This window comes from Prionailurus bengalensis, chromosome A1 (genome assembly GCF_016509475.1).
Source record: "Prionailurus bengalensis isolate Pbe53 chromosome A1, Fcat_Pben_1.1_paternal_pri, whole genome shotgun sequence".
Classification (NCBI taxonomy): Eukaryota; Metazoa; Chordata; class Mammalia; order Carnivora; family Felidae; genus Prionailurus; species Prionailurus bengalensis.
Window position 1 is genome coordinate 59,181,543 of NC_057343.1, and position 14,189 is coordinate 59,195,731.

The window sequence follows — 14,189 nt, forward strand, 5'->3', positions numbered from 1 at the left end:
ATAACATCAGACAAAATCTAGGTGATTTAAAACATGGTGATGATTTTATAGATACCATCAAAGGCATGATCTATATTTTAAAAGTGACAAGCTGGATTTTGTTAAAATTAAAGTCCTCTGCTCTATAAAACATACTGTAGAGAGAACGAGAAGAAAAACCACAGGCTAGGGGAAATATTTGCAAAAAACATATCTGATAAACATCTGTCATCCAAAATATATAGTGAACCCTTAACATTCAACAATAAGAAAAAACCTGATTAAAAAATAGGCCAGGGCACCTGGGTGGCTCAGTTGGTTATGCATCCAGTTCTTAATTTCAGCTCCGGTAATGAGCTTACAGGTCCAGCCCAAGTGCACAGAGCCTGCTTGGGAATCTCTCTCTCCCTCTCTATCTCTATGCTCCTCCCCTGCTAGCACTTACTCTCTCTCTGTCTCTCTCAAAATAAATAAATAAACTTAAAAACATAGGCCAAATAACTTAACAGACACCCAACCAAAGAAGATATAAAGATGACAAAAATATATGCCAAAAAATGCTTTACATCATATGTGATCAGGGAAAGACAAATTAAAACAACAATGAAATATCATTACACACCTATTAGAAAGGCCAAAATCTGGAATACTCACAACACAAATACTGGGGAGGCTGTGGAACAACTGAAACTCTCATTTGCTGCTGATGAGAATGAAGAATGGTTATAGCCACTTTGGAAGACAATTTGGCAGTTTCTTACAAAACTAAACAAATGTTATTATATGATCCAGCATCTGTGCTAGTTGGTATTTACCCAAATGAGTTAAAAACTTATGTCCACATAAAACCCAACATACATATGTTTTTATTTTTGTTTTTGTTTTTTTGTGTGTGTGTTATTTTTAAGAATATTCATTTTGAGAGAGAGAGAGAGAGAAAGAGAGAGGGCAGGGGAGGGGCAGAGAGAGAGAGAAGGAGAGAGAGAATCCCAAGCAGGTTGCACACTTTCAGCACGGAGCCCAACTCAAGGTTCGAACTCACGAACCGTGAGATCACGACCTTAAGCAAAATCAAGTGACAGATGCTTAACCAACTGAACCACACAAGTGGCTTATTAAGTGGCTTATAGCAGCTTTATTCATAATTGCTCAAACTTGGAAATGACCATAATTGTCCTTCAGTAGGAAAATGGATAAATAAACTGTGGTATATCCAAGCAATGGAATATAATTCAGCACTAGAAAGAAATAAGGTATTAAGCCATAAAAAGCCATGGAGAAAACCTAAATGATATTACTAAGTGAAACAAGCTAATCTGAAAAGGCTGCATACTATGATTTCAACTCTATGACTTTCTTGAAAATGCAAAACTATGAATGGAAATAGTGAAAAGATCAGTAGTTGTTGAGGGGTGGAAGAATTAGACAAAGCAGAGGATTTACAGGGGAGTGAAAATGTGCTCTAGGTTACTATAATGGAGGATACATACCATTATGATGGTGGATACATATCATTGTAAATTTGCCAAAACTCATAGAATGCACAGCATCCATAGTGAATTCTAGTGCAAACTATGGAATATGGGGTGATATTTATGAAACAATGTATATTCATCAATTGCTATAACTGTACCACTCTGGTAGGGAATGTTGATGGTGGGCAAGCCAGGCTTCTGTGGAGCCAAGAGGTATGTGAGACCTTTATTTTCTGATCAGTTTTGTGTTGAACCAAAAAATGCCCTAAAATTAAAGTTTATTTAGAAAGAAAAAATAAGGGGTGCCTGGGTGGCTCAATCTGTTAAGCATCTGACTCTTGGTTTTGGCTCACTTCATGATCCCACGGTTCATGGGTCTTTACCCTTTATTGGGCAGCACAGAGCCTGCTTGGAATTCTCTCTCTTTCCCTCTCTCTCTGCCCCTCTCAAAATAAATAAACTTAAACAATAAATAAAAAATAATAATTAAAAAATTCCTATTATAAAGTTGTTTCTCTAGGATTCAAATGATATATTTACTGAATTGATGATCTTTATTTTAACTTACAAGCACTGGCAAAGGTTGTTTTGTTGTTGCAAGTAGAGGTCTTAAAAATAGAATAATGAAAATATCTGATACCACAATCTCTATGTGTAAGGTAATTCTAACAACATTTAAGTTACATGTTTATACATGAAGTTTTTAATTAATGCAATGCATCATGAAAACTATCTGTATGTATTTTCTTTGTCAATGTTTAAGTCTACGAGATAGAAGAGAAAGTAAATTCATACTAAACTGTGTTAAAAAATATATAGACTATTGATAAATAGTAATTATTCTGAATTTGAAAAAATAAACTACATTATGAGTTCTATCTGCCATGTGCACATGTTGTTCAATATAGTAAATCATTTAGCATTTTTCCACCTGTATCTAGAATGTGCTTATATGTCATTTTGAACAATCTACAGTTACATGATATATGTCTAGAGTTACGGAAATGTCTGATTTTTCTTTCAATTAAATGTTTAGAAAAAGAGTGTACTACCTAAATACAGAAGCAAAGACATACATTTCTGTGTCTCCATATGGCCTATAAATATTCATGGTTATGACAGTCTGATGAAGACCACAGCCCTGAGAATAAAACAAAACCCAATAAAATAACAACAATAAAACAGGGTTCCAATTCTGATCTTGTTACTCTTACTAGTTATATAATACAGGACAAATATTTCAAACCTTTTATTTGTAAAATAAAAAAATAGAATATATAAACTCTAGAAATTTATGATGTTCTGATATCTGACAAATGTGTCTGCTTTGTCATAATACAATGTCTTCCCTGGTAAAGTACTGCAGAATGCTAGGAATAGGCCCAAAATGTGTCTATGAAAATCTTAATTGATGAAATCATATGTAGCATTTAAATTGATCTTATTCTTCTAGAATCATGACTTCTCTGAACTCTATTGTTAACTTTCTTATTCTACTATGTATTGTCTTATGATACATGTGAATCATAAAACATGGTAACAGGAGCTTATATGTCTTTGTATTGCTTATACCATTAAGTAATGGGATGAAAACACACTTATCCTCCATTCACTAATGGTGATTTCATCACTGATAACACTGAATTTAAAATTGAAGACATTAATTGGGGCAAAAAATGATATTTTGTGTGTACAATCTGTTCAAGTCCACCTATAATGCCAAATATAATGACATGACAATTAAATGACCAGAGATTTTTATACTAAGTGAGCAAGTCAAAATACCTTACTTAAATGCAGATTACTGATTTTTCTAACTGATGGAACCTAAGATATGTAGGAGGCAATAACTACTTGTGGAAGGTCTTCTGCTTTCTATGTTTTAAAATTATGAGACAAAAGTACTCTATTTAAAAGGTGTACAATTGTAAGTTATTTTAATTGGAAATACATGAATGTTTGCGTGTTGTGTGTCTGATCAATTTGTTGTTTTGCATTGTTTCTATTCTTCACTAATCTTCTGAAAGACATTTACAAACAGAAGAGTACTTGTCTATTTGATTACACTTTCAAAGCAGCTAGAAGAGAATTCTACATCTGGCTCTCTCCTCTATATTACATATACATAAGAATGAATGTATATATAGTCAACATAAATTCCTCTTTTAAAAACTAGTTGCATTCTATAAAACAGATACTGGTGTTTATTTCCATATAGTACAGAAATTTATTAAACAATATAGTTTTAATAATATAACTCTTGTAATTCAAAGATAAACTATTATATCGAACTTTTAATTAGAGACAGTTATGGTTAAAAACCTCAGGGAATCTTGAAACAGATGAAACAGATGTATGGAATTGAAAATGCAAAAAGGAATATTGTATTTTTAATAAGTTATCCATTCCTTATCAATGAGATCAGTCGATATGGGTGCTCAGATATAGGATCATTCCTCTTGAGACAGACTTGTAATTGTCTCCTTTCCTATCAAGAACAAGGTTTTATAATCCCCCATCTTCTCAAGAAGAGAACTGCAGCCATTTATGCCTGTATAATAAAAACATTCATGGAAAGGAAATAGAAAGGAGTCCTTAAATCCATTGTGGAAACATTTCTTAATTACCGAGAGATCTAAACCTCTCTTCCCAAATAGTCAGCACTTAATGCACATGGATAATTTTCTTTTCACGTAGAGAATAGTCTCCAATGATAATTATGTACAAAGTCTTACATGTGGAAGTATTTGTTGAGCTTTCTTTATTTGTGTCTGTTTATATTAAAAAATGTGTATTGTCAATTCTTCAAATTAGTAGTATCCATCATCTTTTTCAAATGTTTGTACATTAGTTACCATAGAATAAAAATAAGAAATAACTTAAAGAAAAAAAGTACAAAATAAATTACATGTATATTAAGACTCAATCTTATTTTATTAGTTATATTTTTAAAAGTTGTGTTTAATGACAAGGGGATACTCATATCACATTTTCAATCCTAGATCAAAGTGTAAGCCTTTTAAATTAAGTGGGTGAAAATATCAAGGCAGCTTAAAGGCCATTTAGCTGGTACTTCAGTTTACTGACTACTAGAGTAGTAAAGACAGGCTTTCTTCTTCCATGTTATAAAGATGATTCAAGATGGAGAATCAACATTACTGATATAATCCTTTCTTACATGTATTATAAAATCTCCATCCAGTTTGGAGAGCAATGGAAGATTATCTGAAGAATACTTTCATATATTTGCAGTAAGAATTTTCATGGTTATTTAGTGACAAATGATTTCTTAAATAAGGATTAATGCCATCTATGTCTAACAGGTTGACACATTTAAAAAGACTTGATCCTGTATGATTATGCACTAGTATCACTATCCTACAAAAATTCAAGATTCAGACATAAATCAGAAGCTGCACTGATATGCAGTGAGAAAACTGTAACTTCCATGTACACCAAGAAAAAAAACTAGGATAATTATAAGTTTATTTTGTTGGTTTAATTGTTAGAATGTCAAGGTACATGGGAATAAGGCTGGGGATACTGAATTCAGACTTGGGACTTTGAATCTAACAATTAAAGAAAGAAAACACACTGGCCATTTAATTAAGCAAATAATCAAACAGGGACTATAATAAAAGTGTATCTTTAGTAGGAGTGAGAAGAAATAGAACATGCAGGTAAAATCACCAAAGTTCTAAGTGATTATCACAGGTCACACGACCCATTAAGAGTTAAAGACCATCATTGGCTGTTTCAACTCTCAACTACTTGTAGTAGGGAAGCAAATCACACAAGACAGATCCCATTATGACTGAAACATTTAAGCTTTTAAAATTTGTTACCCTGTGGGGCACCTGAGTGGCTCAGTCAGTTAAGTATCCAACTTTGATTTCGGCTCAGGTCATGATCTCATGGTTCTGAGTTCAAGCCTGTCATGGAGCCCTACATGGAGCCCTATATCAAGCCCCACATAGGGCTCTATGCTGACAGTGTGGAGCCTGCTTGGGACCCTTTCTCTTTCTCCCTCTCTCTCTGCCCCACCCCAGTGCTCTCTCTCTCTCAAAATAAATAAAGAAACTTAAAAAAATAAAAATAAAACTTGTTACCCTTTGGAAATCATAATGATTTCTACATCATTAATCCAGACTCCCACCGGATTTTAGTTTTGAAGTTATATTTAATTTGGAGGATATATTTACATGACTTAATATATAACTTTCTTCCATCTTGATATAAGTTGGAGAATGAATATTACTACTTTAGGTGATCAACAATGAAAGGCTTAAAAAAATTACCTCACCTAAAAAACAAGAATGTTCCTAAGGACATGTCTCTGTCTGCATTCATGGATCCATTCCAAGGATCCTCCAGGCATGGGAATTTTTTAAGTGTTTCTAATACCTCTATGCACTTGATTGGAATCAGATAATACTGGCAAATACTCTAGTGAATAGAAGTAGTGCAATAACATGAAATCTCCTCTTGCTTTGTTTTTGTCTTTAGAATGTAACTTTTAGTCATTATTGTGCTGATTTTTTTTAGTGGATAAATATATATAGCACCCCATATACACAAAGATTTTCCCTTAGTGAGTGTAACTCACTAAGAATTCTCATCTTTATTCTTTCCAACCTTGGGCATTAGTAGAGAAATTTAGGTTTTCAATGAACTATTTAAATACATAATCATTTATTGTTTTCTATGAATATATGCAATGATTTAAAAGAACACCTAGTGGGACACCTGGGTGGCTGAAGTCAGACTCGAGCTCAGGTTATGATCTCATGGTTCGTGAGTTCAAGCCCCCCATTGGGCTCTGTGCTGACAGCTCAGCCTGGAGCCTGCTTCAGATTCTGTGTCTCCCTCTCCCTCTCTGTCCCTCCCCTGCTCGCACTTTGTCCTCTCTCTCTCTCTCTCTCTCTCTCTTGCTCAAAAATAAATAAACATTAAAAACTTTTTTAGTAAAAAAGAAAAGAAAACCTAGTGTTATGATATCACAGCATACTCATAATTATTTTTCATACCAGGAAGTACAGACCCTTACTGTCTTTATCAGCAAAAAGGCTTCTTATTCAAAATCAAGGAAATAATGTATAATTTGCTAGTATTGCAGACAGTCGGTGTTGAAACCAAAACATTTAATAGAACATTCAGGAATCACTAAAATAGTAGTAAGTAAATTAGAAAAAGTCCTTTCTAATTTGAAATATGTTCCTTACTAACCCTGTGCATGGATCTGCATGGTGTTCAGAAAACAGAATTAGATCACCTTGATTAATTCTACTTTGCTTTGTGGAAATCTGCTGTGTCATTGATTCTATAATCAGAAAGAAGAAAAATGAATCACTTTCATTTGTAGTCAGTGGGAAAACAATCTGCTGGAAAGGGGGAACTACTGTTCAGACTTAGGTCTGGCTCCATGTCAATCATACCCAGACACAGAATGGCCTTTTTGCAGATAGTGAACAAGAAGCTTCTGTGTGGATAACAGACAGAAATCTCCTTCTCATGCATGTACCTCAGTGCATGCGTGTGTTTGCGTTAATCCTGACTTGATTGAATTACAAATCAAACTAATTGAAGAAAGTTCATTTAAAAAGAGAGTTTTCATTTTATTTTATTGTCGTGAGTGGTATTTTTAATCTTCTTGAAAGGCACCCAAGAATAATTACCTTTGTGAACCAAAAATATACAAAACTGTACAGAATAAATAGTTCATAGAAATCTAGCTATACTTTCTTGTAAAATAAAGCTACATCGTCCCACTCCTGAGGAAACTTAAAACACTTACCCTTAGACGTGCCTTTTGCTACTAATTTATGGCAACTATCAGTTTACATCAATAAAGATTTTTAAAAACACAATTTTTCCTATTTGTTTTACACCTGTGAATTATTACTTGCCACAAGAAACATATTTCTATCATGGTCATTCAAATTTACAAAGGATTAATGCTATGAAAGAAACTAAACTTAATTTATGCACTAATCATATTTACAATTGAGTATCAGTAGCATTTTAAAAATATCCCAAGGAAAAAAAATGAACTTTGAGCACAAATGACATACCTTAGTTCACAGCAGCATTGACAATAAGATTGTCCACACAAAATGTGCAGAAAAACCAAAAAAGTTTGCCTATTTATCCACCTGAACTATTAATCACTCCTATTTTCAAATTCAGAAAGCATAGCAGTGGTATTTTTCTAACCCTCAAATGAAAACTTTGAAGTCTTGGGCTCCTCATAGCCTACTAATTCAACCTTCTATTTTTTTCTTTACTATTACTAGTGGTAATTTTGAAGTTCCAGTTCCTTTTGCCTTTATTTCAAGAAAATCAGGTGTATCTGACAATGTACATTTTTGTGGTATATACTGATAATATAAACAATATATTCCTTACATATTATAATAACTACATACACAGGTATAGCTTTTAAATGACAAAACCCAATTCTATTTCATCCACTGGTAAAGTAATTCAAGAAAATAAGGGCTGCTTAAAGACTCAACCCTCTTAGATGTGCAAGAGGACTTTTCTGAAACACTTTTAAGTATATGGAGAAATATTACTATAATCCTTGGATGATTTACATGCAAGGATTTATTTTATCAGGGGTAGGCAAAATTGCCCAAAGACAATGCAATGGCTTCTCCCAATGATCCCTGAGTTTCTTTTTCTTCTTTTTTTCCCATAGGATTACTGCTGTGCTTTAGTTCTGATTGATGACACACTCATGTAAGGCACTTATTTACAAGGATTGGACTTAAGACAGAATCACAGCATTTCTGCAAAAGCCCCAATCTCTCCATCTATGTTTGCTGCTCCAGAACTTCTAAGTAGTCAGGTTCAGCATGTAAGTTAGCTTTAAGCTCGAAATACTCATTTTTAGTCTGTTCCACTAATACCTTCCTGGGCCTTGAGTACATTAAAGTCTCCATTAATTTTAACTCTTCGTGGGCTCCAGGATAATGTACCTCCATGTCAGGCTGGAGTTGAGCAATGTTCTTCCTTAGGTATTCTGTGATTCCCAGTTGCTGAAGTTCTCTTTCTTTCTCTAAAATGTTCCTATATAATGAACTGGCATCCTGAAAAGATAAAAATTCAGTTGATTGGTCTGTGGTTTTGTATTTCATATTTGACCCTGTGAGTGGTGAATGATTTTCCCGTTCTAAAAGACTTCTTTGGAGATGTTTCGCATCACTTCCATCTTTTTCATTCCTTTCTTCTTCATCTTCCAAATGCTTTGGGCCAAAGGATGGACTTCTATAGACATGAACCATGGGACTCACCATGTGCTGCTCATAGAGTGATGCAGTGGGTCTCTCAGTAGTGTGGTGAGTTGTTTTATGGCCATACATACTATACTGGAGATGGACTGGACTGTTGTCCCTCATCTGCTCATCAGCTTGTTTCTTTTTGTATCTTCTCCTGCGGTGGAGAACAAGAACCACTATCCCTGCAGCACAGAACACAATGGTTATGAACACAATCAGCAGTCCTAGTATTAGAACAGAGAGTGGTACAGCATCAGTAAGTGATCTCAAAATAGTATCGGCTGTAGTTGTGGTTGCAGGGGTACTGACAATTATGTAACTAGTTTGAGTTGGCAGGGATGGGTTATTGACTAAACCAGGGCAAAGAAGTTCACTAGTTAGTGCTTTTAATTCCTTTTTGTCCAGGTGCTCTGGAGAAGTGCAGAGGATGTCATCTGTTACTGTGTTCTTACTTAGTTTTTGTAGCCATTGTTGCAATCCAACCAGGTCACAGGAGCAATCCCAGGGATTGTCCTCAAGGTCAATCTGAGTCAATAAGTCAAGGTCATCCAAGATATTACTTACAGGGAGATGGGTAAACTGGTTTGTTTTCAGGTTTATCCTTGTTAGGGAAACCCCTGAAAAAATATGTGGTGGTAAAACTTGCAGGAGGTTGTTATTTAAATAGAGGACTTTAAGTTTAGGCATTGGGTTAAAGGTCCCTGGCAGTATTTCCTTAACTGCATTGTATTCAAGATATAAGTATTCAAGATTGTGGAGACCAAGGAACATGCCTCTACTTAATTTGGTCAGGTGGTTACCATTTAGATAGAGCTTTTGCAATCTTGTCAGATTCATAAATGAGCCTTCCTCAAGAACCTCAATACGATTATTTCCCAAGTGAAGCATTTCCAAAGTGAAGTATTCCACTAGATCAGACTTCATTAATGTATGGATAATATTCCCTGCTAGCACAAGCTTTCTGGGATTTTGTGGAGGAGGTTTTAGATCTGATAAGCTTTCAATATTGCGCTCCTGACAGTGTACTAGAAGTCCTGATGGGGATAGTACTTTGCAGTTACAGGGAATAGGACAGTAGGGTCCTGGGAGTTGAGTGAATGGCTTTGTAATATAGGGTATCAAAACTGGTGCTTTGGTGGTTGGTTTTGAAAGAGGTGTGGTTTTGGTTGACACGTGACTTTCACTCATTGAAGAAGTTGCTGCCAGATGTAACGATCCTGATGGATCCTCGTGTTCTTCATACACTGGTGGGGTGGGGCAAATTGATTCCTTTTTCAGTCTGCTTAGTATACTTCCTTTGAAAAATGGAGGGCTGTTGCAGACGACATCACCAATTACAGACTGTGGAGGCATGTTTTCCAACCAAATTTTTAGCTCTACTAAGTCACAATTACAGGTCCACTTATTGTCCTCCAATTGGAGGTCCAATATCCGGCCAATGTGTTCTAAAAAGCCAACATAAGGCAATGTTTGCAACTGATTTCCACGAAGATCTAGATGGGTTAAAGGAACGAACCGAAATATGTTTGGAGGAAGACTCTCAATGGCATTGTCATTTAAAATTAACACTTTAAGTCTGTTAAGCTTGCTAAAGGCACTTGGTTCAATCACTGTAATGAAATTGTTATCTGCTTGGAGGAATTCCAGGTTTTCCAGTCCATGGAAGGTATCCTCTTTGAGAATTTCTAATGAATTGTGATTAATATGAAGTTGCTTAAGAAGGCCAAGGCCATTAAATGCACCAGACTCAATATCTGCAATATTGTTAAATCCAAGGTGTATTGAGATAGCATTGGTAAGCCCAGAAAAGTCATTTGTGTGAAGCATTGTCAAGCCATTATTTAATAAACTTAGGTGGAAAGGTCGTGATGGTGGTACACTTATTTGGGATAACTTCTTGATACCTTTTTCTTCACAATTTATTAGCATTGTGCCATCTTTTTCCTCACAATTGCAAAGAGAATCACAAGAACCTCTGGTCGAGGACATTGGAGTTTGGGACTGTGAAGATATGCAGGCAAGGAGAGATGAATATAAGAGATGAATCCACAGCTTCATGTTGTCGTGTGATGAAATCTGATTCTGTAAAACAAAATGCAATAGCAATGCACTTTAGTGGGCAGAGGGAGGGAGGAGATGAACCTCACAATCACAAAATAGAAGGTTTTCCTCCAAAAGGAAAAAAAATATTACTCTGAAACTGTGAATACCTTCTGCAGCTACATTTTCTTTTATTTTTTTTCTAATACTATGACAAGCATGTTTTGCTTTACTTTGAACTTGCCCTGTGATAAAAATACAAAATTTAGGTCAAGGAGAATTTTAAATTTTATATCATCAGTGGTATTCACATTTGCCAAATAAACTGCATTTTAATAGACGAGAGAGGTGCTGCTTAATTGGGCCATCAGTACTTTGATATGATGTAAAGGTGTGTATTTGAGAAGATGCTGATTTTTTTTTTACACAAAGTTGATGAATCTAAGGCTGAAGGATTACAATATAAGACAAATACATGATATTAGCCAGAAGCAGAGAATACTGTAGGGAATGCAAAAATGTTAGAAAGAGTTAGAAAAAATGTATGTATATATGTATGCACATATGCATTAATAATGCAATTCCTTTATTTGTTTATATTTTTGAACTGGACGTTACAATGTAACATCTAATACTTGTGTCTGTGTTTTAACCTGTTTTGATGATTGGCTCAAGGTACTTGTTAATTTTATCATCTATTTAAAAACCTTGAGGAAAATAAGTCTCTGACCATGTAAGATGGTAGTTCACTATGAAAAGAATTTCATTTTAACTATGCTGTCTAGGGCACTTTGTATAAGCTTGATAGTATTAGATACATATGGTTAAGAGTGCCCATTAAAATTTCACTTGTCGGACTGTATACTGAATTTCTAAAGGTAGGATATTTCCTGCTGCTTTTAAATTGTTATGTATGAGGTTAATATCATAACCTTGAAGAAGAAAAGCTGAGCTTTGTAACACATTTCTAGCTGCTGTAAATGAACAAGCAATGCCTCATATAAACTTCTAGCGAATGACTTTCTAACAAGGTCTTAAAATAGGCTTTAGGGCACTGAATGTCACCACATAATTAAACAGTGGATCTCCTTTATAATAAGGCTTAAAGTCACAAACAATGAACTCTACAACAAACTGCACGATCCTGAAACACTTGAGGATACCTCTAATTAGGGAAATAAAAAATGACAGTTCAGGATAACAGCATCATATATTCCAACTTCTTAAAAATTTAAGACATGCAGCTGAAATAGCAATTTTTTAAAAAAGATTTAACTCTGAGAAGCCAGCAGTGACAAGATAAATACATCTAACTCTAGTGGTGTTTAGTGGCATTTCTTTCCTTCAAATAGTATATCTTAAATTCATATAAATTAAATTGAAAGGTAAATAAACACCGTATCTCAAAACTTCAACTTTTCCAAATGGTATCTGCTTCTATTTACTTTTAATGGAATGTGAACAATAACTTTGAACCTAATTAACATTCACAATCAGACAGAACATTACCAAACCCCAATCAAGAATCCTGAAAAAAAAATTTCATCCCATGAAAATACATTGTTTTATTGAAAACATATCTAGTATGAAGTTTCTGAATGGTAAAAGGCAGCTGAGGAAATAAAACAGTATAGTGCCTTTCTATATGAAGGAAAAGTTAGCAGATTAAATGTTTCCATGGGGAAATTGATTTTAAACAGCTCAGAGTCTATGTTTAGAATCCAACGGTTTGTAGTTGGGAGTCTTCAACTTGTGGATTAGCTTCCACAAACACTAAAAGTACTTCTTCATAGATTACTAAGAAATAATATTATTCATTTCACCAGTCACATCATCTTGAGAAAACAATAAATAACTTCCAAATGACAATCTCTGGTTATTTTTTTAAAATCTTATATTCATTTTATGTTCTTCAAAATGTCCTAGGGAACAGTTTGCAATCTTTTCAGAAATGCACACAAATTTGAACACTGGTTCCATATTGACAACATCTGATCCAATGTTAAAGAGGTCAAAAATATGTATTTTCAAGTCAGGAAATAATAAAAGTAGCCTACAAAATACAAAGAGTCTTTTAATATTCTGCTTATGTTTTAAAATCAGCAATGGTGTTTGGAAGTGCTCTCTCCTTCAGAAGGCATACATACTTAGTTTCCAACAACACACTGCATGCCATGAAATAAATAGTGGCATCTTATATTATTTGCTCCTCTGTGCAGCCAGCTGTTGGACTGTCTGCTGCTCAGAGAAAACAGGCAACTGCTACAGCATTAGTTGTGCCCATGAGTAGGAATGAAACTGGATATCTTTTAATGCAAAGTTATTTTTTTAAAGGACAAACATACAAATTGAATCACTTTAAGATAATGCAAAAATAGGCATTCGAAAAGCCTGAAAACATTCATCTTACCTGTAAAGCAGAGACTCTTCCTGATGTTATCTGTAATGCACAGCTGGAAGAGATGTTCAAAGTAAATTCAGTTTCCTTACTAAAAAAGAAAACACCAACCACCACGTACTTTCTTCTCAAATTTCACTTTTTGGCAGGTCCCGTTGCTTCATAAAGTTAAAAACCTCTGCTCAAAGACCAAATGCTGAGCATTTCATTGAAAATATTTCAGGCAGAGTGCATGCTAGATCATCCTGAAGCAGTTGCCTTTTTTCCCCAATTAAAATTCACGGCATACTTCACAGCTATGCTGACTTTTTTTGCATATAGTTAACCATTTGCAAGCTGCTGAACACAGGAAATAAACAAGATGTTTCACAGAGCTGGGATTGATCACTCTTGCTTTCTTAGGTTGTAGATCCAAGCTGCAGCAGTGTTCTCTTTCCTCCCTTTCTAGTCTTTCTTGTTAGCTCAGTTTGTTATTAGTCAGATTGCCAAGGGCTGGGAGGTAGGCGTAAATAAAGAGACTTCTTGGCTTTTGACTCAGCCTTTAAGCCCTTCCCCAGCAGAGCGCTTTACCCTGCCAGTGTCATTTAACACAAGAGACAGCTCCACCTTGGGACTGCTCAACTCCTCCTCTTTCTGCAAATGGCCTTTCCCCTCCCTTTCAATACCAGAGAGAGTGCAAGTAAATTTTGGTGGAAATAATGATGTACCGTTTTAAACGTTGTATAAAAGCTAACTAACACATTATGTTAAATTCTCAGCTAGCACAGTACTGTACTGTTTACACACACGTGTGCAGAAAAGCTGCAAGCCATGTGGCCTGTAGAATGGTTGTTTCAGGTTCGGTTTTGCTTTTTTGGTTTTGTTTTTTACTGGTATTTATCGTTGAAGTGGTGCACTAATTATTAAAATGTTCACGTGAACTACTTTCCTGCAATATTTGCAGTTTTGGATTTACCATTTAATTTTTTTAAAGCCTCATGTCAGAGACTCTCAGTAGTATACTTCGTTATTTCTTTC

At 34.8% G+C, this 14,189-nt stretch overlaps 1 protein-coding gene across 1 annotated transcript; it reads right to left on the reverse strand.

Moving 5' to 3' along the window:
* Window positions 1-7,044: 7,044 nt before the first annotated feature.
* On the reverse strand, window positions 7,045-13,757 carry SLITRK6 (SLIT and NTRK like family member 6). Its single transcript, XM_043581456.1, has 2 exons — window positions 13,185-13,757; window positions 7,045-10,816 (listed from the first exon to the last, which is right to left on the reverse strand). Exon 2 carries the CDS (start codon window positions 10,790-10,792, stop codon window positions 8,270-8,272), a length of 2,523 nt encoding a protein of 840 aa, XP_043437391.1. The 5' UTR covers window positions 10,793-10,816; window positions 13,185-13,757; the 3' UTR covers window positions 7,045-8,269.
* Window positions 13,758-14,189: the final 432 nt, after the last annotated feature.

What these genes read in the sequence shown, in the direction of transcription:
- SLITRK6 (XM_043581456.1), bottom strand. Translation starts at nt 10,792, where the DNA reads ATGAAGCTGTGGATTCATCTCTTATATTCATCTCTCCTTGCCTGCATA.